The sequence below is a fragment of the Scomber scombrus genome, chromosome 4, assembly GCF_963691925.1.
Source record: "Scomber scombrus chromosome 4, fScoSco1.1, whole genome shotgun sequence".
NCBI classification, from domain to species: domain Eukaryota; kingdom Metazoa; phylum Chordata; class Actinopteri; order Scombriformes; family Scombridae; genus Scomber; species Scomber scombrus.
In genome coordinates, this window is record NC_084973.1 from 30428381 (window position 1) to 30453954 (window position 25574).

Genomic DNA, 25574 nt, shown 5'->3' on the forward strand with positions numbered 1-25574 from the left:
GCAAAGGTATCAGACTATAGACAATAACTGTAATTCATTTTTAATTAATTTTATACTTCATTTCTGCAGGTTTTGTTGCAGACAGGCTCAAGATTCAACATTCAAGACAACTTTATTAATCCCTTGGAGGGCAATGCATTTGACAGCTCGCAGCACAACAAACTCTTACACATAAACTCTCACACTAACTATGCAATCACGTTCTTGTTTATTTATTGTACTGATGCACTTTGTAGTCACATTCATATTTATTTCTTTATCTTTGCACTAAATGTTACCTGATTTTTATTGTTTGATGTACTGTTGTCGTGTTTTGAAAGGCGCCTTTTAAATAAAATGCATTATTATAAATAATAAAATAAAAAACAGAAGAAAGAAAAATTGGCAGCTGTGTGCAAAATGTGCAAAATCAGTGTGCAAAGTCTGCAGGCCCTAGTCCGATAGTGTATTAAGAAGTACTGTAGCCTATACAAGCTCTGAATGATAAAAATGCATTACAGTATCCAGCTGCAAGTGCAATAACATACAGATACAACTGGACCTCATATAGATTTGTTCAACAGTCGGACAGCAGAGGGAACACATATTAACACAGGAAGCAGCCTGAATCAGCTGAGGGGGGTTAACGCCTTGCTAAAAGGCACTTCTGTATACTGATAGTAGGTCTGAGGAGATATTTGACTTTAGAAGCAGAAAGTTTGCCAGGTGGAGAATAAAGTGTGATGTAGATGTGAGGTAGAACTTTACATATGAAGTATTTAAGCTGTTTTATAAAGGAGCAATGTGTCCCACAGCATCTTCCTTATTTATTCTTATTTATTCGTGTGTGTGTGTGTGTGTGTGTGTGTGTGTGTGTGTGTGTGTGTGTGTGTGTGTGTGTGTGTGTGTGTGTGTGTGTGTGTGTGTGTGTGTGTGTTGGGCTATTGGAGACAAGATGAACTCCTCATATCAAAGTGGAAGGATCTTTATTAAACAGCTTTGTTGGAAACAATAACTGTCAACATGTCCGCAGCTGAGGACTTCTGGGTGAATAACTGTGTTTTCCTTGTGATGTGTTTACCCATCGAAGATCAATGCATTCGTCTCCCGAGCTGATTTCTTTCTTTCCTCCGTAACACAAAACATGCCTAATATTTGATGAGCCGCGGATGACAGGAAGGCATCACGTCCGGGACGCAGCGCTGCAGAGAGTTTAAGCTGTCTGCTGAAATTCATTTGCAAAAAGCTTCTGTTGTCATTCTCGTGATACGACGCCGACGGGAGAAAAAAGAGGGGAAGAAAAAGAGAGAGAGAGAAAGAGAGAGTGAGACAAAGGGGAATTCATTCATCATTACAGGATAAAAAGACAAAGTTTAGTTGTTGTTTTTTAAAGTTGCTCATGCAGGTTTTTTGTAAAGGAAATATTAAAGAACGCCTGTTGATCAATGATAAAAATATGATTCTGTCAGGAAGACTTCTTTATAATTAATATCCGAGGCTTTTAAAAGCGTAACATTGATCCCACAAGATGTTGCATGATGATAGTGAATTAATCATGGTGTGGGCATCAACCTGCTTTCCTCATACAGTATTTATCCATCAGGTCATTTCACCTGACGGGAACCTCAGTTAGACGGGCAACGCAGGAAAACGTCAGAAACTTTTCATTTCTCGTGTTTCGTGCTAATTGTGCAGGTTGGGTTTCATCTTTGCTGTCGGGGTTTTGATCACATTTACGTATTTTCATTCACACAAAGAGATATTTACTTAATGTTTGTCATTTTAGTTGAAGAAATATGACAATTTAAGAGTTATTACTTCTGTGAATGGACTTCCAACATCGTGTATAGCTGCACTGATTTAATCTAGGCTAGCTGCTATTTTCAAGTTTAACCCATTTTTACATCTCAGAGTTGTAAAAACACCCTATACACATTTCTTTTAGTCCGATTTTATCTAATGTGACCCACAGTATGCAAAAATTGAAATAAAACGAATCTTTTTAAACAAATTGTGTGCAGCTGATACACATTTTTATACATGCAAATGTACAAAATTGGCCTGTTTATTTAAAAAACAAACAAAATCACCATTAAAGCATGTTGTTTTTTTTCAAATTCTATAAAATGGTCATAAAATAGTGATTGTGAACGTCTATTTTTTCCATAAACTGCAATTTTTCAGGTCAAATTTACAGCAAAAAATGAAGTATAGTGTCTTTAAATGAGGCCTATTGACTATAATTTCACAAAAATATGTCAGTTTTGACCCGGGAGGATAAAAGTTGCAGGAAGACAACAGCAGGGTTAATGATTCATCTCCATGGCCGAATGAATGTTTCCTTTATGAAGCAAGAAAAATTGACTTTCAGAGTTTCACCCTGACATAAAACTTCTCTCCCACCTTTTTTATAACATAACTATGATCTTTTCTTAACCTTTAACAGATGTTTTAATTGGTACCATAACCACAATCATACATGTTGACATTGGACCTAAACAACGTTGTGATTAGACACAATCCAGAGTTTCATCCAGTGTCATATTCTTTGGGTTGGTGGCTGGTTTGCACAGAAAGATGACGTCAATAGTCTCAATCCTTCCTACAAAGCTGTGAGTGGTTTGTTGTTCTATGAATACAAAACCAGTATGAACGTGGGCTGAGATTCAGATTCTACACCAGCCTAAAATATAACTGCTATAAGTGCTTTATTCAAGACTGTGATTTATCCTTTGTGTCGTCCTCCCGGGTCAAATTGACCCCGTCTGTTTTGCCTGTTCCTTCATTCCTCCCTTCCTTCCTTCCGTCTGTCCTTCCTCCCTCCATCCTTCTCTCTTTCTTTCCTTCCTCTCTCTTTCCTCCCTTTGTTCTTTCTTCCTCCATCCCCCTTTCTTCCTTCCTTTCTTCCTTCCCTTCCTTCTTTCTTCCTCCATCCCCCTTTCTTCCTTCCTCCCTCCCTCCTTTTTTCTTTCCTTTCCTTCCTTCCTCCCTTCCTTCTCTCTTTCTTTCCTCTCCATTAACTTCCTCCTTTCATTCTTTCCCTTCCTCACTTCCTTCCCTTCTTCCTTCCTTTCCTCCCTCCCTTTCTTCTTTCCTCCCTCCTTCCTTCTCTCTTTCTTTCCTCCCCATTACCTTCCTCCCTTCCTCTTTTCTTTTCTCCCTGCCTCCTACCTTCCTTATTTCCTCCATCCTTTCTCCCTTCCTTCTTTCCTTTCCTCCCTCCCTTCCTTCTTCCTCCCTTCCTTCCTTGACTCAGGAGGGTTAATACAATTCACCAGGTAGAGGATTCCGCAGCTGATACTGGAGGGTGAAAACATCATGAAATAAAACATGATTTAACTCTCTCTAACTCAACAGTGATTGGATATTTAGCCATGTTAGGAAATAATGAGAATGTTGATAATTGTAAATCCAATGCTTTAGCCCAGAGTGAAATATCTCAACAATAATTGGATGTTTTTAGTGGAAATTGGGTGATACTGTTGTCTTTTCTGTGTCGAACTTACATGTTTGTGTGTTGTGTTTTCTGCCTGGTGTTCTGGTTTTCTCCCACCATCACAAACATATAAGTCAGGGTTAATATTCCTGTTAGTGCTCCCTTTTACCAGAGGACTGACAAAAGAGCTGGAGTTGGTCTCCTGCTGCTTCGCTGCCGCTGCCCCCGCCCCCGACTCGTAGTGTTCGTGTACAGGATGGGTTAAATACAGAGCATCAATTCAGCCCATTGGGGATCATTAAAGTACTAAAAAAGAAGTCTGATGCACAAATGTATGATCCCCAAAACACAAATCCCATTAACTTTGCTGACCTAATTACTTTATAGCGCCACCAGCAGGTCAAAATATCCACCTCAGTCGATGACAGAATCTCTGAAGCTAATTTTGACTTACCGTCTATTTCAGCTCTACTTTGAAATTAACGTTATCATGCTAAACGTTAGCATGTCATGTTAACGTGGTAATGGGTTTTTATGACATGTTCCTGCTAATATGCTAAACATTACACTCTTAATATCTTCATATTAACATCCAGCAATGAGTACATCAAAAAGTAGCATAGGTAGTAAAATGGTAACCGTGACAACAATGAACTCTGGGGTATCAATCATTTAGCTTTGTCTCATATCTTTCTGTATCTGTGCCTCCTCCATGTGGAAGATCTTACTTTGATAATCCACATTTTTCTTAACTGTTCTTCAGATCTTAACCATCTCAATGCAATTAGTGTAACAACATTCAGCATTTAGTCAATTTAGCTACCATGGCCTAAAACAGTCAGTGTAAAAACATAAACTTAAGGTTACTATCAATAATTTTGCTTTGCTGCAGGTTTCATATCTTTCAGTATTTGCACTACTTCCATGTGACCAATATCTTCCTTTGATGCTCTACATCTTTTGATTGTGCCTTCAGATCCTAATCTTCACAATGATTATCAAATGTAAAACCATTTAAACTTAAATACCAGTCAATAAAAATATATATTCTTCTTTTGTTTCAGATCTCAGCAGCTCTCAGTCCTCATCCCATCAGATTCAATCCCATCAGTGTTGGAGCATTAACTACATGAACCTGACGTCCCAAAAAAGCCTGAAATCTGCCTCAATTATGAAGGGAGTGTTGTTGAGGTAACAATACAGCTGTCAAATGATACAGATAATACACAGATACTTTGCTCCCTCAGCTGTTTCTGTCTTTAAAAACACACATAAACAAAGTGTCTCAGTAACAACACACACACACACACACACACACACTCGCTCTGACTCTCAGTCACGCATATCTTTCCTCTCATTTTCACTCTCACATTTCTTCCATCAGAAACATTTTCACTTTTGTTTGTTGAAACTGGACCCACTTGTATTTGTTCTCTTCCTTCTCAGGATACCGGAGCCAAAAAAAAGCCAAAAAACTGAAGTTATAACACGAAATCTGAGTTCAACGACAAAATAAAAAGACTCGTAAAACGTCAATATTTATAATAAAAAAACAGAGCTGTCACACAGTCGAGCACGAATCAACCGAACGCTGATTTTACTGTAATTTATCGTAATTTCTCTGGATCAAAAATGTTTGTATTGAACATTTTTTCATGCTTTATAACACATGAATCTTTCTTTATAAGGAAATAAGGCTGCTTAGATTTTCTCCATGAAGTATTTAAGAAAAATGCATCAAAAGGGAAAAAAAGAACAAACATTTTCTACTTAAGTTTCCTCATTTTATGTTTTTTTAAGCAAAAAAAATGATGAAATTAAATGCATTATATTGCATTAATCTTTCTTTATAAGGAAATTAGACTCCTTAGATTTTCTCCATGAAGTATTTAAGAAAAATGCATTGAAAAATCTTCTATTTAAGTGAAAATGATGAAATTAAATGAAAAGCATAAAGATGTAACAGTGAAGCATCTTTGATAAACACACAGTGTGAGACCAGCAGCTCTGCACAAACTGTGACAACTGTGTTTTATCCTTCATGGGTTTGTACTGTGAGTGTGTTTGTGTGAATTTATTCCTCCTCACAAAAAAAAATAAAATGTTTTTGGATGCACTACAGCGAGCGGAGCGACCATCCAGTCAAACGACAGCTGATCTGCACTTCACTCAGATTTACTCGTGTTGTCTCTCGAGGCTTTTTAGACTTTTTTTTTTTTTTCTTTAAAGAACAGGATACGCATTGTTGTCACATGCTGCTTGTCAAATTTTTGCAGAATTTTTTTTTTAAAAAGGAAATTAAACAGACAATATTTGAGGTTTAAAGCTCTCTGTGTGAAGATGAAGTATCTCCATTAAAGGTGACACAGAAAAGTATCAGAGAAGCAACTTACACCATTAAAGGAAAAACTCAATCAAACAGAAAAGCCAAAACAACAACAACGATCGCTGAATCTGGCTGAATTTTAATATAAAATATGCATTATTTCCATTTTTTAATCTTATTTTTTAGTCATTTTAGATAAAAGCATGTTGGCTGTGCAATAATGTAACATTTGAGTATCATCACTCTGTGTCAGGGTTCATGCTTTCAGCAGAGAGAAGAGATGTTGGTCTGTGAGCATCACTGCTTCTCTGCTGCATAGAGCTCTGTATCTCACTGTGACCTTTGACCTGCCTGGACATTATTATAGTATCATATTAAAATGAATGCAGAAGCATAAAGGACAATTCTCCTCTTGGTCTTTGTTATATATATAAATATACACTTTTTAATTGTTTTTATTTAAATAAGATGCAGACTACTATACTGCATAATTAGATGGAAATAGACAAACTTAGACAATAAGTTCTCTCAGGCGATCAATCATATTTGCAAGTAATTTTAATTATATGCAGAAACTGATTAAAGGACTAATTCTGTGTTGTGGTTTTAGTGCATATAGATAAATATATCACATTTTACAATTATCAGACATAAACAGCTACAGAGAAGTTTGACTCTAATGTAATGCAAACTTGTACCAATAAAAAGATTAGTGCCACAGATTTATTTGCACAATTAAAGATGTATTAATAGAGAAATAAACACATAACAGGCCTGAAATCTATTGTAAATTTTACCTGATGTCAAATCCATTACTAAGTTAAACTTTTCTTTTTCTGTTTAATAGACTTGTGTTTTTTTTGTGAATACTTATTAAACCTCGTTATAAGTCCTGAACTCTGGAGCACTGTGTTTATATCAAGATAAATGTAGTTTATCCTCCATCTGCACTGAGCTGCACCTGACCTGAAGCTCTCTTTCCTTTCCTTCAAACAATATCAGACGTTCAACCAAAAAAAATGTGCAAATTATACACTGGCGCCCCCTAAATGAGCCTGAACACAGTACAGACAGTCAGCAGCAGCAGCAGCAGCAGCAGTGGTCCGCCGTGTGACTAAACCCGGAGATGCTCAGCCTCTCTGGCCGCATGTAGAGCCGCCTGTCACGGCGGGGAGCCGGCGGGATCTCACGGTTCCCCGGTGCTCCTTAGTCTGGATGTGTGAGACTAAAAGAAGTATTTGAAATAAAATAAAAAAATGCACAAAGGAAGTCTAATTATTGAACACACATTTAAATATATCTGGAGTGCCACTGTGCGTAAAAGTGCGTAAAAGCAGCAACAAATAAGACTCATTTCGGGTGTAAAGTGAGACTTTATATCACACTATAATTGGCCTTATAATAAGCATATAATAAGAAGAATGATAATAATAGGATTTTAATATGATTTGGTTTTGGAATTCAATCCAAGTGCAATTACACTTTTAAATTCTCACTTTTCCTAACATCCGACTACTTAAAATGTCACTTTATTCTAATACGACCACCAACTATTGTGATTAGAATTACAATAATAATGGGGGGGGTGTTGGAAGTAGGGGAAGGAGGGGAGAGAAGGGAAGGAGGGGATGGGAGGGGGGGGGGGTCTTTATCCCCTTCTGCACGTCCATAAATCGCATCAAATGACAGTCGGCCAGTGAAGAGTTAAAGGGAGGAGACGGAGAGTGACACGCCTCATTGGGTAGATTATGTGCCGCAAACAAAAAGTGTGTGTCGGTGTGCCAGTCAGCCAGAGCATCGGGCCCCATCTGCACGCCTCTCTCTCTCTCTCTCTCGCGCGCGCTCTCTCTCTTTTCTGTCTCCCTTTATCCTTCCAGCTCTCTCTAACCCGGCTCGGTCACTCCCAGTGTCGGCGAGTATCTGCAGCAGCAGCAGCAGCAGCAGCAGCACTGTCACTCTGAGCGCACCGGGGGGGGATATGTACTGATACTACGGACCCAGACTGGGAGTGCATCACTATCTCTATCGCATCCATCCCTCTGCTTGCTTTTGGGGCTTTTTTCTTCTTCTTTTTTGGCTTCTTTTTTTCTGATTCGTATAGCATCGCTCGCTATTCGTTTGTGGATTATTGTTCCTGCTTCTACACGGAAAGGTAGGTTTGTGACATGCAAAGCTGGTTTTGGGTAGTTTTTTTGGGGTGGGGGGGTGGAGGGGGGGGTGCACAGGGTCTGGTTTGTTTTTGAGCGGCACATGTAGCCACACACACACACACTCACATGCATGCATCCTGCAGGCAGTGAAAGCGGTGCAGGGACACACACACCAAAAAAAAATGATTTCCAACCCGCAGATGTTTTAGCACAGCGCGGACAAAACCCGCAATTCAACCACAGCTCTTGATTTAGGACAGTTTTCCAGCCTGGCACGGCTTTAGCAGATGGGTTAAACACCCCCCCTCTACACACACACACACACACACACTCCCCCCCCCTCATTTCTCACCCCCCACCCGCAGTGGGTTTGAATGGGAGGGTGGCTGCAGCTTTCCTCCAGTTTGTGGATGTGCAAACATTCCGCTTTTTTTAATCTCTTTTTTCCTGTCTTGTTTAAACATGCATGCTACATATCCTTCACTGGATATATTTGTATGCGTTTCTTCCTCGTGAACCCCCTCACCCCCCTTTTTCTGATGCTCTCAGCACAAAGAGGGTCTTGTATGGCACCGGAGACTACATTTTTTAGGCTCGTAGCGCAGCGCTCAGAGCCGTTTTTGGAGAGGTCTAATTGCATCGTGCGCAAACACACATCCTTCCTTCCTCCTCATGCTGCTGCTGTTGAGCCTTTTAAAAAGACGTGATATGCTCAGAATCTGCAGGATTTAAGACAAGACATTTATTCAGAATAATTTCAGGTTATTTAAGCTGTTTTTAAGCCTTTTTATTTCACACATCAGAAGATAAAACTAGAGCCAGAACCTTTAAAAGAGAGCAGGATTGTGCAGCGAGTGCAGCCTCAAAAACGAGCCGATATTTGAGGATGAACTGAAGATAGATCATCTAATCCAATTCATCATCATTCATATTAGTGTTTTTATTAATATCAGAATGTTTATCTGCGGATTTGCTAACAGAGAGGAGTGAAAGCGACGTTGCGTTTATGATTTTTTAAGAAGAAAACAAACTTTTTTTTTTCAAACTGAGGATTTAAAAAAAATAATAATTGTATTTTTCTAATAAATAGATTAGTTTATTGTTGCACTAAATGTGTCATAACTAGTTTTAGCGGTTCGTAGTGATTTATAACAAATAGTTAAGGGAAGAATTATATATTAAGATAAATTGGACATAGTAATAGCAGGCCTATAAGCTGTGAATATATAGTGGAAATCCTAAAAGCACCAGCGAGGACAAAAAAATCAGTGTTATTTTAAATGTCAAAAACATTTTTTGCAACAATATCTCCTGCAGCAAATGAGATTATTTTCATTTTAATAATCTAGAAAACACTTTATAGCAAATGCGTAATTTCTCTCACAGATAGCAAAGCTTTCTGAAGGCGATTTTTTCTTATTTAATTTATGTTTTATAGCATATTTTTTTTGGAGTGAGTGTAGTTTTACGCGGCTGAACAAGTGTGCAGAGGATGAGGATGATGAGGAGGAAGAGAGGATGAGGAGGAAAGGAGGGAGGGAGAGAGAGCCGCAGCCGTCTAAACACACACATTCAGAGGTTAGAAAAGAGAGAAAAGAAATAATTAACTGGTCGTGCTGCTTTAATTACAGTCTCAGAGGGGAAAGTGGTGGATTATGGTAATGAGGCGACATACGCTGCCGCTTGTAGAAAGGAGAGAAAGGTTGGCTGACATGAAATCACTGACTTTGACAGTCCACTTGAAACCCATTGGACATGCTCTCTCCATTGGACATGGACGGACCTCAGCAGCTCCTACTGGGAGTTACTTTCCTTTCTTTCTTTCTTTCTTTCTTTCTTTCTTTCTATTCAATTCATTTTCCCTCCTTAAATATTAAAACATCCTGCAGTGATTTTATAATATTCACCTTAAGATAAATAAACATGATCACACCAAACCTATGAACTCATAATCTTAAATACACATAATTCACTAAATCGATAATAATAAAAATACGCTCGTGTGGACTAAAACTATTAAATGAAAAACGCGTTTTTTAATATCAAATACATTTAAATTTAAAGTGTTTAAAGAGTCAATAGAGGTCCATTAATACCTGCTATTAATACAAACGCTAATACTTCTATTAATAATGAACACAGACAGGCAAATTATATCATAATTAATAATTTGTCAATCAAAAATAAAAAAAACAGATACGCTTTAATATTATAAGAGCCTTTTGTTATAATAATAATAATAATAATAATAATAATAATAATTATATTGTTTTTATTGTTACTCCTACTATTACTACTACTACTAATAAAATGGGCTAATAATAATGATAATAATAATAATAATAACATGGTTGTATTATTATTATTGCTACTATAACTAATAATGATAATAATAATATAGGTTAATAACAATAATAATAACAACAATAACATGGTTGTATTATTATTCATATTATAACTAATGATAATTAATACAGGCTAATAATAATTATAATGTGTTTGTATTATTATTCAGCTGTTTGGTCATTTATTTGTAATGATTATTCTATAATTGACAACATTAGGAAATCGTATCATCAATATGCTGAATGTGATGCCTTCATGAACTTAATACGAGGTTTGAATTAATTAGAAAGGCTGGCCAAAAAAAAAAAAAAAAAAATAGAAAGAAAGAAGAAAAAAAAAACCGACGCCCTTGACAGCTGGTTTAGCCAATCTGTCTAGGAAGAGATTTATTTCCTCTCAGCTGGGACAGCGGAGGGTAAAACCACCAAACAACCACTTTACACTGGTTTGCATTATAAATTCATGCTTTATTTTCGGTTTGCAAAATCCAAACGGAATAATGCATGAGGATAAAACACCTGTATTTATTATTTTAATGTCAAATAAGCAGGTTTTTTTTTTTGTTGTTGTTGGTATAATCCAGCAGCTGACCTGTGATGTGTGATTTCTCTCCGTGTCTCTGCAGAGTGAACATGGAGGAGTCCAGCTCTCAGAAGTTGGTTTGGGACGGAGACGCCAAAGCTGTCCAGCAGTGTCTAACGGACATCTTCACGAGCGTCTACACAACATGTGACATCCCAGAAAACGCCATTTTCGGGCCTTGTGTGTTGAGCCACACGTCGCTGTATGACAGCATCGCCTTCATCGCTCTGAAATCCACCGATAAACGCACAGCGCCTTACATCTTCAGGGTAAGATGGGTTTTATTTATTTATACATGAATACTAAATATATTACACTTTTTGTTTTTTATTACAGAGCCATTTTTTGTTTTTTCTGTTTTTTTAATTAGCCATTTAACTTTTTTTTTCTGGTTCTGCAGCTCTGAGTATAATATTACTCTTAATAATAAGACCCTTATTTTAATTTTAAAGAATATTTCCCACTATGAATGAACTATGAATACTACAACTATGCCTTTTTTTGTCTTCTTTAAAATTAAATTAAAAAAAAAATGGCTTCTCACTCTTGACTGCAACAATGGGTCATTTTTTTTAACAAGTCTTTAATCCTGTATTGATTTATGAAAATTATTTTTGATAATTTGTCCAAAAAAGGGGAAAAATCTGCTAGTTTACTCCTGAAAATGTCCTTTTTTTATATTTAAAAGTCAGGTTGTCAATAACAGTGAAACAACAGTGTCTCACTACTTTGTTTTAAGTCATTTTTCTTGACATTTGTTTCTAGAAATTAATATTTGGTCGGAAATTGAAGCAGACTGAGTGAGATTATGTCTCTTAATTGAGTCTTTCTTAATTGGCAAAAAAGTAAATGATATGAAATTGAAGCAGGCTGAGTGAGATTATCTAATTGGCATCATTTCATAGAAGTAATAATTAGGATTTAAAGCAGAATATGAGCCTCAAATGCTGTTTTATTGTACTATGCATGATAATATGAATGATATAATAACCCTGGATGTGTGTATGTGTGTTTTGCACAGGTGGACACTTCGGCAGCCAACAGCACCTCGGAGGGTTTGATGTGGTTGCGGCTGGTCCAGTCCGCCCGGGACAAAGAAGAGCAGAACCTGGAGGCGTACGTGAAGAACGGCCAACTCTTCTACCGCTCCCTCCGCCGCATCGAGAAGGACGAGGAGCTGCTGGTCTGGTACGGCAAAGACCTCATCGACCTGCTGCTGCTCAGCTCCAGCAGAGCGCCCGCCAAAAGCAAAGGTGAGTCAACTGGAATCAAATCCTCGTTGGACAGTCGGCTTCTGTACCACCAACATAATCACACTATCATAGGTATTGCTGGTCTTTCCATTGACTTCACAATCAATTTTAGCTCTGCAACTTCTTCGGAAATGCATTTTTGCTCTGGAATTGTTGTCAGTATTGCTAATTTCGGGGTGCAATCTCTACGTCATTGAATATATAAGTACAATAATACCACAAGGACACTTTTAATTCATTTCTGACCTCACATAAAGTGCAGAGTACAGTTTGAAGTCATTTACCCTTGAGATATTAGACACCACACTTAAGAAGGATGGTTTCTTAACGTCAGGACTAATTTATGTTTCTTCTTTCTTTAAAAGGTTCGTCCCACTACTCCTGTCCGGACTGCAGCCAGCGGTTCCAGTTTGAGTTCCCGTTCTTGGCTCATCTGCGGTTCCGTTGCACCAAAAGACTGCAGAGCATCACTGGCGCCGAAGAGGAGTCGAGCAAAGAGAGCAGCACAGAGCGACCAAACACAACCCCGACCAGGACCAGCCCCAAGCTGGGCCGCTCCGAGGGCTTCGGCAGCACTCAGGACAGCACCAAACCATCCACAGACTTTCACAACCTGGCTAGGGATCTAGAGAACAACCGAACCAGCCCGCCCAGCGACAAGGAGGCCGAGATCTGCAGCGAAACCTCGGGGAAGAGGAAGTTCTCGGACATAGAGGACAGGGAGTGCCGAGTGCCAAGCCTTCCGCAGTCCAAGACTAAAGATGAGCTAGCGACGTCTGCCCAGAACTACAGAGGGGTGTACGGTTTGGAGGACAACCACAGGCCCTTCTCCTCTTCGGGCTCCTCAGAGCACAGCGAGACCAAGCGCAGCGCCTTCACCGAAGTCAAGAAGTCGTCCCAGAGCCTCAAACACCACGGCTCCAGCAAATCCCAGAGCTCCAACTCCGAAAACAAAGATGGCGGTCGCCCCAGCAGCAGCCCTTCGGAGAAGCACCTCAACATCCGGCAGGTGCTGTCGGAGACCCAGCCGCCCCAAACCTCGCCCGTGGGCAGCGCGTTCACCTCCGTCGCCCAGCAAGGCAGCGGAGACAGGAAGAGCGCCTTCAGCCAGCCGTCTCGCTCCTCCTTCTCCCAGATCTCGCCGCTGGTGATGCCACCCAAGCTGCTGGACTGCCACCCGGCAGTGGGCAACACCATCTCCTCCAGCAGACTCTACCAGGCTGACCACCTCGCCGCCAAGCTTCAAAGCGCGGAATTGGGCGCCAATTGTCCAGTGCCGGGCGGCATGGCCAAGCAGAACCCCTTCGTATACGCCACCACCTTCTGGCCCAAGAACTCAGGGCCGTCCATCCAGCTCCAGATGCCGTCGGCGCTCACCCTCCTTCCGCCCTCCTTCACCTCCCTCTGCCTGCCAGCGCAGAACTGGTGCGCCAAGTGCAACGCCTCCTTCCGCATGACCTCGGACTTGGTTTACCACATGCGATCCCACCACAAAAAGGAGTTCGCCATGGAGCCTATGGTGAAGCGGCGGCGCGAGGAGAAACTCAAGTGCCCCATTTGCAACGAGTCCTTCCGGGAGAGGCATCACCTGTCACGTCACATGACCTCCCATAACTGACTTTTAAGAGAGAGACAAGGGAAGGACTTTTGTTGACAACGAGGAGGGACTGTGACCCTGCCTGGATTTAAGCACTCCGACCAGAGATCGGCCACTTAGAAATACAAAAAAAAACCACCCCTTGCACTTGTTTTCACTTTGGACTATGATCTTCTTTTTTTTTTTTTTTTTTAATTTTTAGTCTCTTTACTTTTTCTGCCCTGTACAAAAAAAAAATGTCATGTTTTTGGGTGTATGCAAATGCGTTTTGACTTCAAAAATGAATCTATTTAAGAAGCACTTAAAAAGTTTGAGAATAAGGGAAGATTTAAATATGTGTAAATGTACAGTAAGTTGTATTTTATATCATATAAATACAAATATAGAGAAGAAATACCAATGTAGTCACACATCATGGTTTACAACACAGCAAGTTTTTTCCTTTTCTTTTTTTCATGTCTACGATGAATATGGACACAAATTGGGGGAAATTATGTCAGACTATATTTCAGAGTGCATGTACTATTAAAATAATATTGATTTAAGATGCAGTCTATACATTACAATGTAAATAATTTGTTTTGATTTGAAATACAAAGTGTAATATTTTGTGTCAGTGGGGAATAGTTTCAGTGTTTCTTCCTTTTGCGGAATTTACTACTTGATAGTTTATCTAATCATGTTGAATGCATTGACAATAAAATAGCTTTATTTTCAACTGTGTCTTTTGCTGAATTGTTTCTTTTTTTAAAAATCACAACTGAAAAATATAATTCATTGACTTGATTCATTATTATCTATACATACAGTATAATATGTCTACATTTTACACTTATTACACAAAATTTACATTTCATTAATATAAAATAATATATATATAATTTTTTTTCTGGTTTTATATGAGCTTTTATTTCAGTGTCAGTCTCCATCTTAATAAAACACAATATTAAAATTATTTATTGTGGACAGTTTACATACAAATAAATGATGTAGTAGCCTGTAAAGTGAATTTATGGTTATTATGATTGATTATTTTTAATTGGAAATATGACCAGGAACACTGGATATCACTGCTAATCATTATTATTATTACTATTATAATTATTTTTATTATAAATGATAGTAGTAGTAGTAGTGATATTAGTATTACTGCTGAAATACGTCTTTATTACACGTCCACCACATACATTTCTATGGCATAAAAATGCATAAATACACTATTGAAGGTTCCCCCTGAGAGGTCGCTTCATTTTAATTTATTAAGGGAAAATAATCATTGCCTCTCTATTCCACTGTTTCTTGTTTAAAATACACTCACACTATATAAGAGCATTTAAATCTCATTAAAAGCTGAAAAAAGCTTTAAAAAGACGAGAGAATTATGTCTGATCTCGCGCAGATCTCCAGTTTCTGTGGTAAAGAATAAAACACATGTATGATACTCCTTAAAAAAAAGATCTTTAACAGAAACCTTAAATATATTAAATTAAAGACAGAGTGCGGATCATACTCCATCAACGCACTTATCACAAAAGACTAGTCAGTAATGTAAAGAGATAGTTTGATGATGAAATAATAAAGAATAGGAATAAGTGTCGGCTCATCAGGGTGAATGAATGATACGTCATTATTTACGGATTCTAATGCACACGTGCGTCTGCCGTTAAGGTTAATTCCGGAGTATATTTGAGGGTTTTTTTGTCTTGGAAAGGAAAAGAAAACACACATAAAGCAGCTATTCATAAAAATAAAGAGAAACGGTGCAGTAAATAAAACACACTGCCTTCTAAGAAATTAGTTCATTGACATTTTTGTGTTTTCATTCCCCCCAAAAAACGCATTATAAACTCCTCAAAGCTGCAGTTTAAACAATCCTAAATAAATATAAACTATACATCTGCATGCTCTGTTAAAGAAAAGCTGCAAATATAAAAGATCAATAATCGATCAGACTTCTGTGAGCTTCATTTGTTAAAGATTTCAAATGAAATACAAACAATAAACATGTTAAAATATTCTTTATAAATAACACAGATTAATACAATGATGCGGATCAATACTCACTATTTACTGCTAATGATATAATAACATGATTAAAGGTTTAAAAAAAGAGAGAAAAGAAACAACTGATTGGAGAAACGTCTCAGGACAGAAACCGAAGAGGAAACGTGGAAAATAGCTCAACAGCGCCATCAAGTGGTCAACATGTGAACTACACCAACCAAGACATTATTACATTACATACACAGAGTTTATTATATCAGGTGACTCATTTTTAATAAGATAAAATATACAGACATATTTTATATTTCAACACAGTATCGTGCAATGTGAAAAAAATGTATATATTTATAATAAATGTGACAATGATATGAGTGAAATGGAGAATTTGATATAACAGATAAACGTCAGAATCAACGTGTGACACTACAAGTGATTTTTAAATGGAAAATAACTAATAATGATATACTATTATACTAATAAAATGAGTTAATTATGATAAATGTTGATGCATATATAATTAACCTCAATTAATATTACTGAAATATAATATGTTTAAAGAAGAGCAACAAAGATTTTAAATAATATGTTGTGTGATGATATTACTATAGACACCACAGACGATAGATGCATCATCACACACACACACACACACACATACACACACACACACACACACACACACACACACACACACACACACACACACACACACACACACACACACACACACACTATAAACATTATATTATGTAAGCAATATTATCATTACCGAGAGACTGAATTATGTTAAAGTTTATCTTGCATATAGTGGATATTTATTATTCATATTTTAACAATATGGATGGACTCCCTTAAATTTAAGATGCTACATTAAAATCAACAGATAGTAAGGTCAAAGGTCATAGCTCCTGTAATATTTAAAGCTGTGATCACGCTCAACTGCAGCATTTCTTCAGATCATTTAATTTCTTCTTCTTTTATTTGCAGCTTGAATTTATGATGAGTTATGGATGAATTTAAAGGGTCAGTTTCACCAATTTTCCTCTTTTTTCCCCTCTTACTGTTTGTAGTTTTTCGCCATATGGATCGTTCAGTTTTATTTGCCCAGCGTTTAAAATTAAAAAATCCATATCCTAATACACGGACCTCACCAGTCTCCAGCAGTATTAAATTCAAAGTATTTTCCACTAACTGTTGCTAATAAAGAGAGAGAGAGCGATACATTGATTTTCTGTTTTTTAAGTGTGTGTTTTTTTTCAAATTCACCAATGTGAGGTGACTGACAGATGGAGCTCTTCAAGTTCTGGATGTACATGAAACTCTCAGTTGAATCATCATCAGTACTAAAGATGATGATGAGTGTCTGGTTATTTGATAACAAGTCAAAAAAGGTAGAAGATAAAAAAGGCAATTTTTTTGCATTTTTAATTTAATGTAGCTCAAATTTGGACATTTGCATTAGAGAAAATGTGTATCAGCTGCACAAGAATTAAAAAAATGATGCACTGTATTTCTTTTTTCTATATTCGGGGTTACATTAGGAAAAGTCCACCTTAAAAGAAATGTGTATAGGATATATTTCCAGCTTTCAAGTATAAAAAATGGGTCAAATTTTACCCTGAATAATATGTAAGAGTTAAAACAACTCATTCTTGGATTTGAGGTACATTTTTAGATATATTTCAACTGCAACAGCAAACTTTCTGAATTTGCTGCAGTTGTAATATTTTTCCCATCAAACAGAAGCTAAAAGTAGAAATAATTACACCTGATGAACATAAACCTATTAATTATGCTAAATTATGCAGGAGACACCTCTGTTTTTACACTGAGGAACATTGAAGCTATCATTAAAAGAAAACTTCCAGGAATAGCAGCATCTTCGACTTCATCTTCGGATGGTGGAAATCTTAAAAATGTGCTTTTTGGAATTTGGGTGAACTGACCCTTTAATTGAGAGTTGAGAGTTGAGAGTAGCTACAGCAGGAGATAAAAAACAAAACAAGTAAAGAGGTCGAAGTTGAGCGGAGTGACGAACATTCGAACGGTCCATTACAGCGTGACGCTCACATGATGATAAATTACAGCACCGGTGCACATGTCCACACATTACATCTCATCTCACATCAACACACACCTCACATGTCAGCGATCCAAACAGGTCAATCTCACCAGGAAGGCATGTGATCGACCGGATATAGAGAGAGAGAGATAGAGAGAGAGAGAGATAGAGAGAGAGAGAGAGAGAGAGAGAGAGAGAGAGAGAGAGAGAGAGAGAGAGAGAGAGAGAGAGAGAGGCATTGCTAACTATCACCCTTCCCTCTCTCTCCACACACACACACACACACACACACACAAACCGGTGATATTTAGTGCCCTCATGCTTTGCTGCTTGTGTCATCGTCCCTTTTGTGCCCCGACCCCCCCCTCCTCCCCTCCTCCCCTCCCCTCCTCCTCCTCCACCAACACATTTGTCACTGCATCACTCAGCACGGAGCGGCGTGGGACAGTTTATATCTCTGCTAAGCTGGCACTTCCAGTTGGCCCTCCACCCCAGTCACACTACATTTTTACATTTCAGGCATTTAGCTGATGCTTGTCATGCATCGGGGCCCCCGGCTAGCAGGGAAGTGAGCAAGCAGGTAGAATAAAAAGACCCTCAGAGAGAGATTCAGTGTGTTATTAGAGTATACTTTGACAGGATGCATTTGCTGTTGCAGGATTTAAAGCGGTGGCTTGTTGTTTTCGGGGGGGAAAAGCTCAAGGGTCACTACACAAACCCAAGATACTAGCTGTCACAAGAAGCAGAGCAGGTGGACACAAATGCAAAAGATTGAAAGCAAGGCTGCAGAAAAAGGGGTTTTATGTCTTTGGATGTTTGTGGGAATAACAAAAGTTGTGCTGAGAAGAACAGAACTGATAGAAAAACTTCACAAACTAGACGAAGCCTGAACAGAAAACTAAGACTTAGATATTAAACATACTTATCACACAACAAGGAACAGGTGGGTGCTGATTGCTTATAGGTAGGGACATGAGGAGTAGGGGCAAGGCTAATGAGGAAAATGCAGGACAGGTGTGAAGAGGAGAGACACACAGAGTAAACTTAAAATCAGAAACCAAGAAAACACACCTTTAAAAGCCAAATATAAAATAAGCAAAACCAAATGTGACTAATACATAAGCCATGTCCCAAATACACAGAAGTGTCCTACGACTACAAAGTATAAACACTGCAGGACAGGAAATGATAGAAGATAATGTTTGTACAAAGCTGCTGCTGCTGTAAAACTTAAAGATCCCCTTCAGGTTTGTTTTAAAGCAGCCTAAATATGGCCAATATGAGGTGTCAACAGTCTGAGTTACTGTAGTTCAACTGTGTGTGTATCCCTTCCTTCCTCCCTCCCTCCTTCTCTCTTTCCTTCCTTCCTCTCTCTTTCCTCCCATCCTTCTTTCCTTCCTCGATCCCCCCTTTCTTCCTTCCTTCTGTCCTTCCTTCCTTCCTTCTTTCCTCTGTCCTTCTTTCCTTCCTTCCTCCCTTCCTCTTTTCCTTTGTCCCTCCCTCCCTCCTTCCTTCTTTCCATCCCTCCTTCCTTCCTCCTTTCCTTCCTTCTTCCTCCCTTCCTTCCTTCCTCCCTCATTTCCTTCCTTCCTCCCTCCTTTCCTTCCTTCTTTCTCCCTTCCTTCCTCCTTTCCTTCTTTCTTCCTCCCTTCCATCCTTCCTTCCTACTCCCTTCCTTCCTTCCTCCCTCCTTTCCTTCCTTCCTCCCTCCAACTGTGTGTGTATCCTCCAGATATTTAGTCAGGATAGGTTCACAGTGTTTCCAACAGCAGTCAGGTGTCCATATGAACAGTAAAAGAGGTTTTTTCCTCACTGTAATCATTCCTCCTGTTCATACTGACTATTAAAATATCCACTTTAACCCTCCTGTTGTCCTCGATTCAAGGAAGGAAGGGAGGAAGAAGGAAGGAAGGGAGGGAGGAAGGAAGGATGGAAGGGAGGAAGAAAGAAGGAAAGGAAGAAGGAAGGAAGGAAGGAAGGAAAGGAGGGAGCAAGGAAGGAGGGAAAGAAGGAAGGTAGGAGGGAGGGAGGAAAGAAGGAAGGAGGGAGGGAGAAAGGAAAAGAGGAAGGGAGGAAGGAAGGAAAGAAGGACAGAGGAAAGAAGGAAGGGAGGGAGGTAGGGGGGAGGAAAGAAAGAGAGAAGGAGGGAGGGATGAAGGGAGGAAGTAAAGGAAGGAAGGAAGGAAAGAAGGAGGGAGGGAGTAAGGAAGGAAGGAAGGAAGGGAGGAAAGAGAAGAAGGAAAGAAAGAAAGAAGGAGGGAGGGAGGAAGGACAGACGGAAGGAAGGAAGGGAGGAAAGAAGGAACAGTCAAAACAGACGGGGTCAATTTGACCCGGGAGGACGACACAAAGGTTAAATGTGCTTTCAATGTAAAGTGATGGAGGACAAAATCTACAGTCATTTAAGAGTAGATGTGAAGCTTTTATGAGACTTCAGCAGTGTGAGTTAATCATATCAAATGGATATCTGACACATTTACAGTCTTTTTAGCATCAAATTCCCTCTTAGTGTTTCCCTGTTGAGCTGTGGTGGAAGTATAGTAACACAAAGAGGAACTCTGCCACTAAAAACACTGTAAAGTTGAAACATAGAAGACTTGATTTGACTCATTTGGGACGACTGAAGCTTCATATTAGCTTCGGATAAACACAGGAGGAGGACTGTGGATTCTGTCCTCCATCAAGTCAATTTTTATTATAGAGCCAAATCACAACAAACATTATCTCATGACACTTTTCCTATACAGCAGGTCAAGACATTACTCTACTTACAGTGGAAGCACATTAGGACGGGATCTGAGGAATGATTATGGGAAGAAAAAAACCTGTTTCAGTCTGACTGTTATTTTAGGACTGACTTGGAAAGCTGTGAACCTATTCTGTAACTGCTGGATGCAAGATGTGTCCTACGTCAATCTGCGATGAATGTGCACTGGAGGCTTCAGGTTTCCACATCACACTTGTGTAAATTAAATACCCTTCCTTCCTCCCTCCCTCCCTCCTTCTCTCTTTCTTTCCTTCCTCTCTCTTTCCTCCCTTCCTTCTTTCCTTCCCTCCTTTCCTTCCTTCCTCCTCCCTTCCTGCCTTCCTCCCTCCTTTCCTTCCTTCTTCCTCCCTTCCTTCTTTCTCCCTTCCTTCCTTCCTCCCTACTTTCCTTCCTGCTTCCTCCCTTCCTCCCTCCTTTCCTTCCCTCCTCCTCCCTTCCTTCCTTCCTCCCTCCTTTCCTTCCTTCTTTCTCCCTTCCTTCCTCCTTTCCTTGTTTCTTCCTTCCTTCCTTCCTCCCTCCTTTCCTTCCTTCTTCCTCCCTTCCTCCCTTCCTTCTTTCCTTCCCTCCTTCCTTCCTCCCTCCTTTCCTTCCTTCTTCCTCCCTTCCTTCCTTCCTCCCTACTTTCCTTCCTGCTTCCTCCCTTCCTCCCTCCTTTCCTTCCCTCCTCCTCCCTTCCTTCCTCCCTCCTTTCCTTCCTTCTTTCTCCCTTCCTTCCTCCTTTCCTTCTTTCTTCCTTCCTTCCTCCCTTCCTTCCTTCCTTCTTCCTCCCTTCCTTCATTGACTCGAGTACAACAGTAGGGTTAAACTTCTAAGTTTATTTTAACATACAAGAAATGATGAAAAACAGAAAAATGAATGTGCACTGGAGGCTTCAGGTTTCCACATCACACTTTTGTGTAAATTAAATACCATTCCTTCCTCCCTCCCTCCTTCTCTCTTTCTTTCCTTCCTCTCTCTTTCCTCCCTTCCTTCTTTCCTTCCCTCCTTTCCTTCCTTCCTCCTCCCTTCCTGCCTTCCTCCCTCCTTTCCTTCCTTCTTCCTCCCTTCCTTCTTTCTCCCTTCCTTCCTTCCTCCCTACTTTCCTTCCTGCTTCCTCCCTTCCTCCCTCCTTTCCTTCCCTCCTCCTCCCTTCCTTCCTTCCTCCCTCCTTTCCTTCCTTCTTTCTCCCTTCCTTCCTCCTTTCCTTGTTTCTTCCTTCCTTCCTTCCTCCCTCCTTTCCTTCCTTCTTCCTCCCTTCCTTCTTTCCTTCTTTCCTTCCCTCCTTCCTTCCTCCCTCCTTTCCTTCCTTCTTCCTCCCTTCCTTCCTTCCTCCCTACTTTCCTTCCTGCTTCCTCCCTTCCTCCCTCCTTTCCTTCCCTCCTCCTCCCTTCCTTCCTAACTCCTTTCCTTCCTTCTTTCTCCCTTCCTTCCTCCTTTCCTTCTTTCTTCCTTCCTTCCTCCCTTCCTTCCTTCCTTCTTCCTCCCTTCCTTCATTGACTCGAGTACAACAGTAGGGTTAAACTTCTAAGTTTATTTTAACATACAAGAAATGATGAAAAACAGAAAAATGAATGTGCACTGGAGGCTTCAGGTTTCCACATCACACTGTGTGTAAATTAAATACTGGACCACAAACTAGTGATGTCACAAATCACGCTCATATAAGCACTCGTCTTAAAGTCAGATTTTAGGTGAGCACGGAGAAACTTTCCACTTGCAGCAGATGAACGATAAAATGAATGTTCCACATGCATCATTCTGCACAGAGAAGCTCAAACATCCAACTAAAGGAGCAATAAGCAAACTTTGAGTAGAGGTTGACTTTAAAGTTAAAGACGAAGCAACATGTTTGATTTAATACGTCTTTCTTTACTTTACCTTTGTGTCGTCCTCCCGGGTCAAATTGACCCCGTCTGTTTTGACTGTTCCTTCCTCCCTCCCTCCTTCTCTCTTTCTTTACTTCCTCTCTCTTTCCTCCCTTCCTTCTTTCCTTCCTCCATCCCCCTTTCTTCCTTCCTTCTGTCCTTCCTCCCTTCCTTCATTCCTCTGTCCTTCTTTCCTTCCTTCCTCCCTTCCTCTTTTCCTTTCTCCCTCCCTCCCTCCTTCCTTCTTTCCTCTCTCCCTCCTTCATTCCTTCCTTCTTTCCTCCGTCCTTCCTTCCTTTCCTTCCTCCCTTCCTTCTTTCCTTCCTCCTCCCTTCCTTCCTTCCTTCCTCCCTCCGTCTCTTTCTTTCCTTCCTCTCTCTTTCCTCCCTTCCTTCTCTCCTCTGTCCTTCTTTCCTTACTTCCTCTATCCCTCCTACCTTCCTTCCTTCTTTCCTCCGTCCTTCCTTCCTTCCTTCCCTCCTTTCCTCCCTCCTTTCCTTCCTTCCTCTCTCCTTTCCTTCCTTCCTCCTCCCTTCCTCCCTCCTTTCCTTTCTTCTTTCTTCCTTCCTCCCTTCCTTCTTTCCTTCCTCCTCCCTTCCTTCCTTCCTTCCTCCCTCCCTCTCTTTCTTTCCTTCCTCTCTCTTTCCTCCCTTCCTTCTCTCCTCTGTCCTTCTTTCCTTACTTCCTCTATCCCTCCTACCTTCCTTCCTTCTTTCCTCCGTCCTTCTTTCCTTCCTTCCCTCCTTTCCTCCCTCCTTTCCTTCCTTCCTCTCTCCTTTCCTTCCTTCCTCCTCCCTTCCTCCCTCCTTTCCTTTCTTCTTTCTTCCTTCCTCCCTACCTTCCTTCCTTCTTCCTCCCTTCTTTCCTTGACTCGAGTATAACAGGAGGGTTAAACTTCTAAGTTCATTTATTTTAACATACAAGAAATTATGAAAAATGGAATATAAGCTTATGAGCTTGAGAGAGATGTTCAAACACTGCTTCCCTACTTCTGTATTCTCCAACTTTAAGTATAAACCCAGCTTTACTCTCAGTGGAAATGCTGCCGAAGTTTTAAGCATGTTTTCAACATTTACACCGAGCGAGCGGGACGAGCCTCTATATAAGCTTAAGTTGTGACTAAAGCATCTGTTGGGTGCTGTGAGCTCCAAACAGACGGGGGGTTTGAGAGACCATGAGCTAACAAGGCTTTGAAAGAAAAGTTTAGATCAAAAGTATCGATTTCACCCAGCGACAGACTCCTGGCCTCCAGCCCTGCTCGCACAGCCAACTGCAATCTGTTTTAAAGTCATAATCAAGGGTTTACACAGGGCCAGCTCCTCCTGCTGCTGTCTGATTAGGATATCGCTGTCACATCATTATTTTTTTTTGAAGGTCTAAATATACACAAACAGCATCGTACCCTTGTGCACTTGCACTATTTCCGACCCACAATGCACTCAATCTGCAGGTCCGCTGACAGGGACAAATTTACACATCATGTCCGCTCCGAGATGATCCCTGAGCGTCCGCATGCCTGGGACCGAGTGCCTCTCCCTCTGGGACTCCTACCTGTCTTCGGCACACAGTCTCAGTCTTGGATTCTTCACATTGTGGCGAAGACGAAGACTCTGCTGCCGGTTAGATATTTAGGTTACACCTGTTTCTCAGCCTCAGATTCTTTCGCTGCCATGTGGAGAAGAGTGGAGATGTTTAACAGATGAGGTGAGATTCCCTGAAAACTTTGACTTAAAGGAGGAATGTGTGACTTTTTTTTTTTGGTACAATCATGATGATGTGAAGTTATAAGTAAAGCCTTTCTGTCTGCTATTTTACCCTTAACTGTTATTCAACCTGATCGCTGCCAAATTCTCGTGAGTGTTTCAATGTCTCTCTCCTATGTAAGTATATATATATATATTCTACCTTCATGTGGTTATAATGTAATGCAATATAAGATTTATTGCATGGCTCTTCTCCCAAAATACACTTCTGCACATGTATAAAAGTCTCACACAACTGCAGGAGTAATGACACAAATCTTTACCAAATCAACCACATCGACCGGTTGATCCGACACACGAGTCGTATATATTCAACATCTGTAAAAGTTTAAAAGAAAACGCCACATAAATGTCTCTAAACAATCCTCATGCATGCTCAGATATGCACGACCGGGATTATAGCAGGTATGAAATTTAAGACTGGGTTAGTTTTAGTTTGGTGTAACTAATAAAGTGGCAATTCAATGTTTGTCAGACTTATAAAGAATTAACTCCTTTTTTCCCTTTATTATTATTATCATTATTATTATTAAAAATTAAGACAGAGGGTAGCAGATTTAAAACAGGTTTAAAAGTCTTAACTAATTGAGTTATTGATAAAACAATCATATTTAGTTTTATCAGTATTAATACTATAAATACTACTGATAATATATGATTTCTGAATGCATTTAAAGCACATTTACAAATGCTAAAGTTTTTAATAAAGTTTGTAACAAATTTAACAATAAAGACTTTACTACCACACAAGCACAATCTCATAAAAATGGATTAGTAAAATAATTATTTAACCCTAATTATCTATCCCTAACCCTTAATAATTTAAAAAAATAACCTTATTATAATAAAATCAATATACAGGTGTGTATGTAAACACATCTGAACATATGTCAACACCAAGTAACACAGTAAAAATAATGTTTTGACAATTTTAAACAATCATAATCAAACAATCATAAGTATTTTTTTAATTTGAGCTTCAAATATTTTGAACTGTGGGTGAGCAGAATTTACATCAATGCATTTTTTGTTGCATTTTAAGAGTTTTATCACAAAGTCATATATATGTTATTGAGATAAATCCAGCAGTGTTGTATAAAATCTGTTATATAGTTGTATTATGCAACAATTCAGCTACACAGAGTCCATTAAATCCATAAAACACTAAGATACACTTTATATATTGTGTTTAAATCCATATAATTTATAGCTTTATAGATCCAAAGGTGAAGAATGAACCTTCATGCTCAAATATATTCTTCTAATTTTTGTAATTGTTAAGTAAAATAACCATTTTTCTGCACATGTTGGACATCTCAGTCCCAGTTTGACATGCGTGATGTAGTGAGTGAGCTTCACGCAGCAGGAGCCGATGACTTTGAATGTGGTCGTATTACTTTGTTACACATTCCTCCTCCACCGAGCCCCCTCCTCTCCACTTTTGAAGTACATCTCCATAACAGCC

At 39.4% G+C, this 25574-nt stretch overlaps 1 protein-coding gene across 1 annotated transcript; it reads left to right on the top strand.

Moving 5' to 3' along the window:
* The first annotated feature begins 10869 nt into the window (after positions 1 to 10869).
* On the top strand, positions 10870 to 13785 carry prdm8b (PR domain containing 8b). Its single transcript, XM_062416784.1, has 3 exons — positions 10870 to 11088; positions 11841 to 12072; positions 12438 to 13785. The coding sequence occupies exons 1-3, from the start codon at positions 10870 to 10872 to the stop codon at positions 13688 to 13690; spliced, it is 1704 nt and encodes a 567-aa protein (XP_062272768.1). The 3' UTR covers positions 13691 to 13785.
* The last annotated feature ends 11789 nt before the right edge of the window (positions 13786 to 25574 follow it).

What these genes read in the sequence shown, in the direction of transcription:
- prdm8b (XM_062416784.1), top strand. Translation starts at nt 10,870, where the DNA reads ATGGAGGAGTCCAGCTCTCAGAAGTTGGTTTGGGACGGAGACGCCAAA. An exon ending in CAGCGCCTTACATCTTCAGG is followed by an intron (nt 11,089 to 11,840) that starts GTAAGATGGGTT and finishes TGTTTTGCACAG; the next exon opens with GTGGACACTTCGGCAGCCAA. An exon ending in AGCGCCCGCCAAAAGCAAAG is followed by an intron (nt 12,073 to 12,437) that starts GTGAGTCAACTG and finishes TTTCTTTAAAAG; the next exon opens with GTTCGTCCCACTACTCCTGT.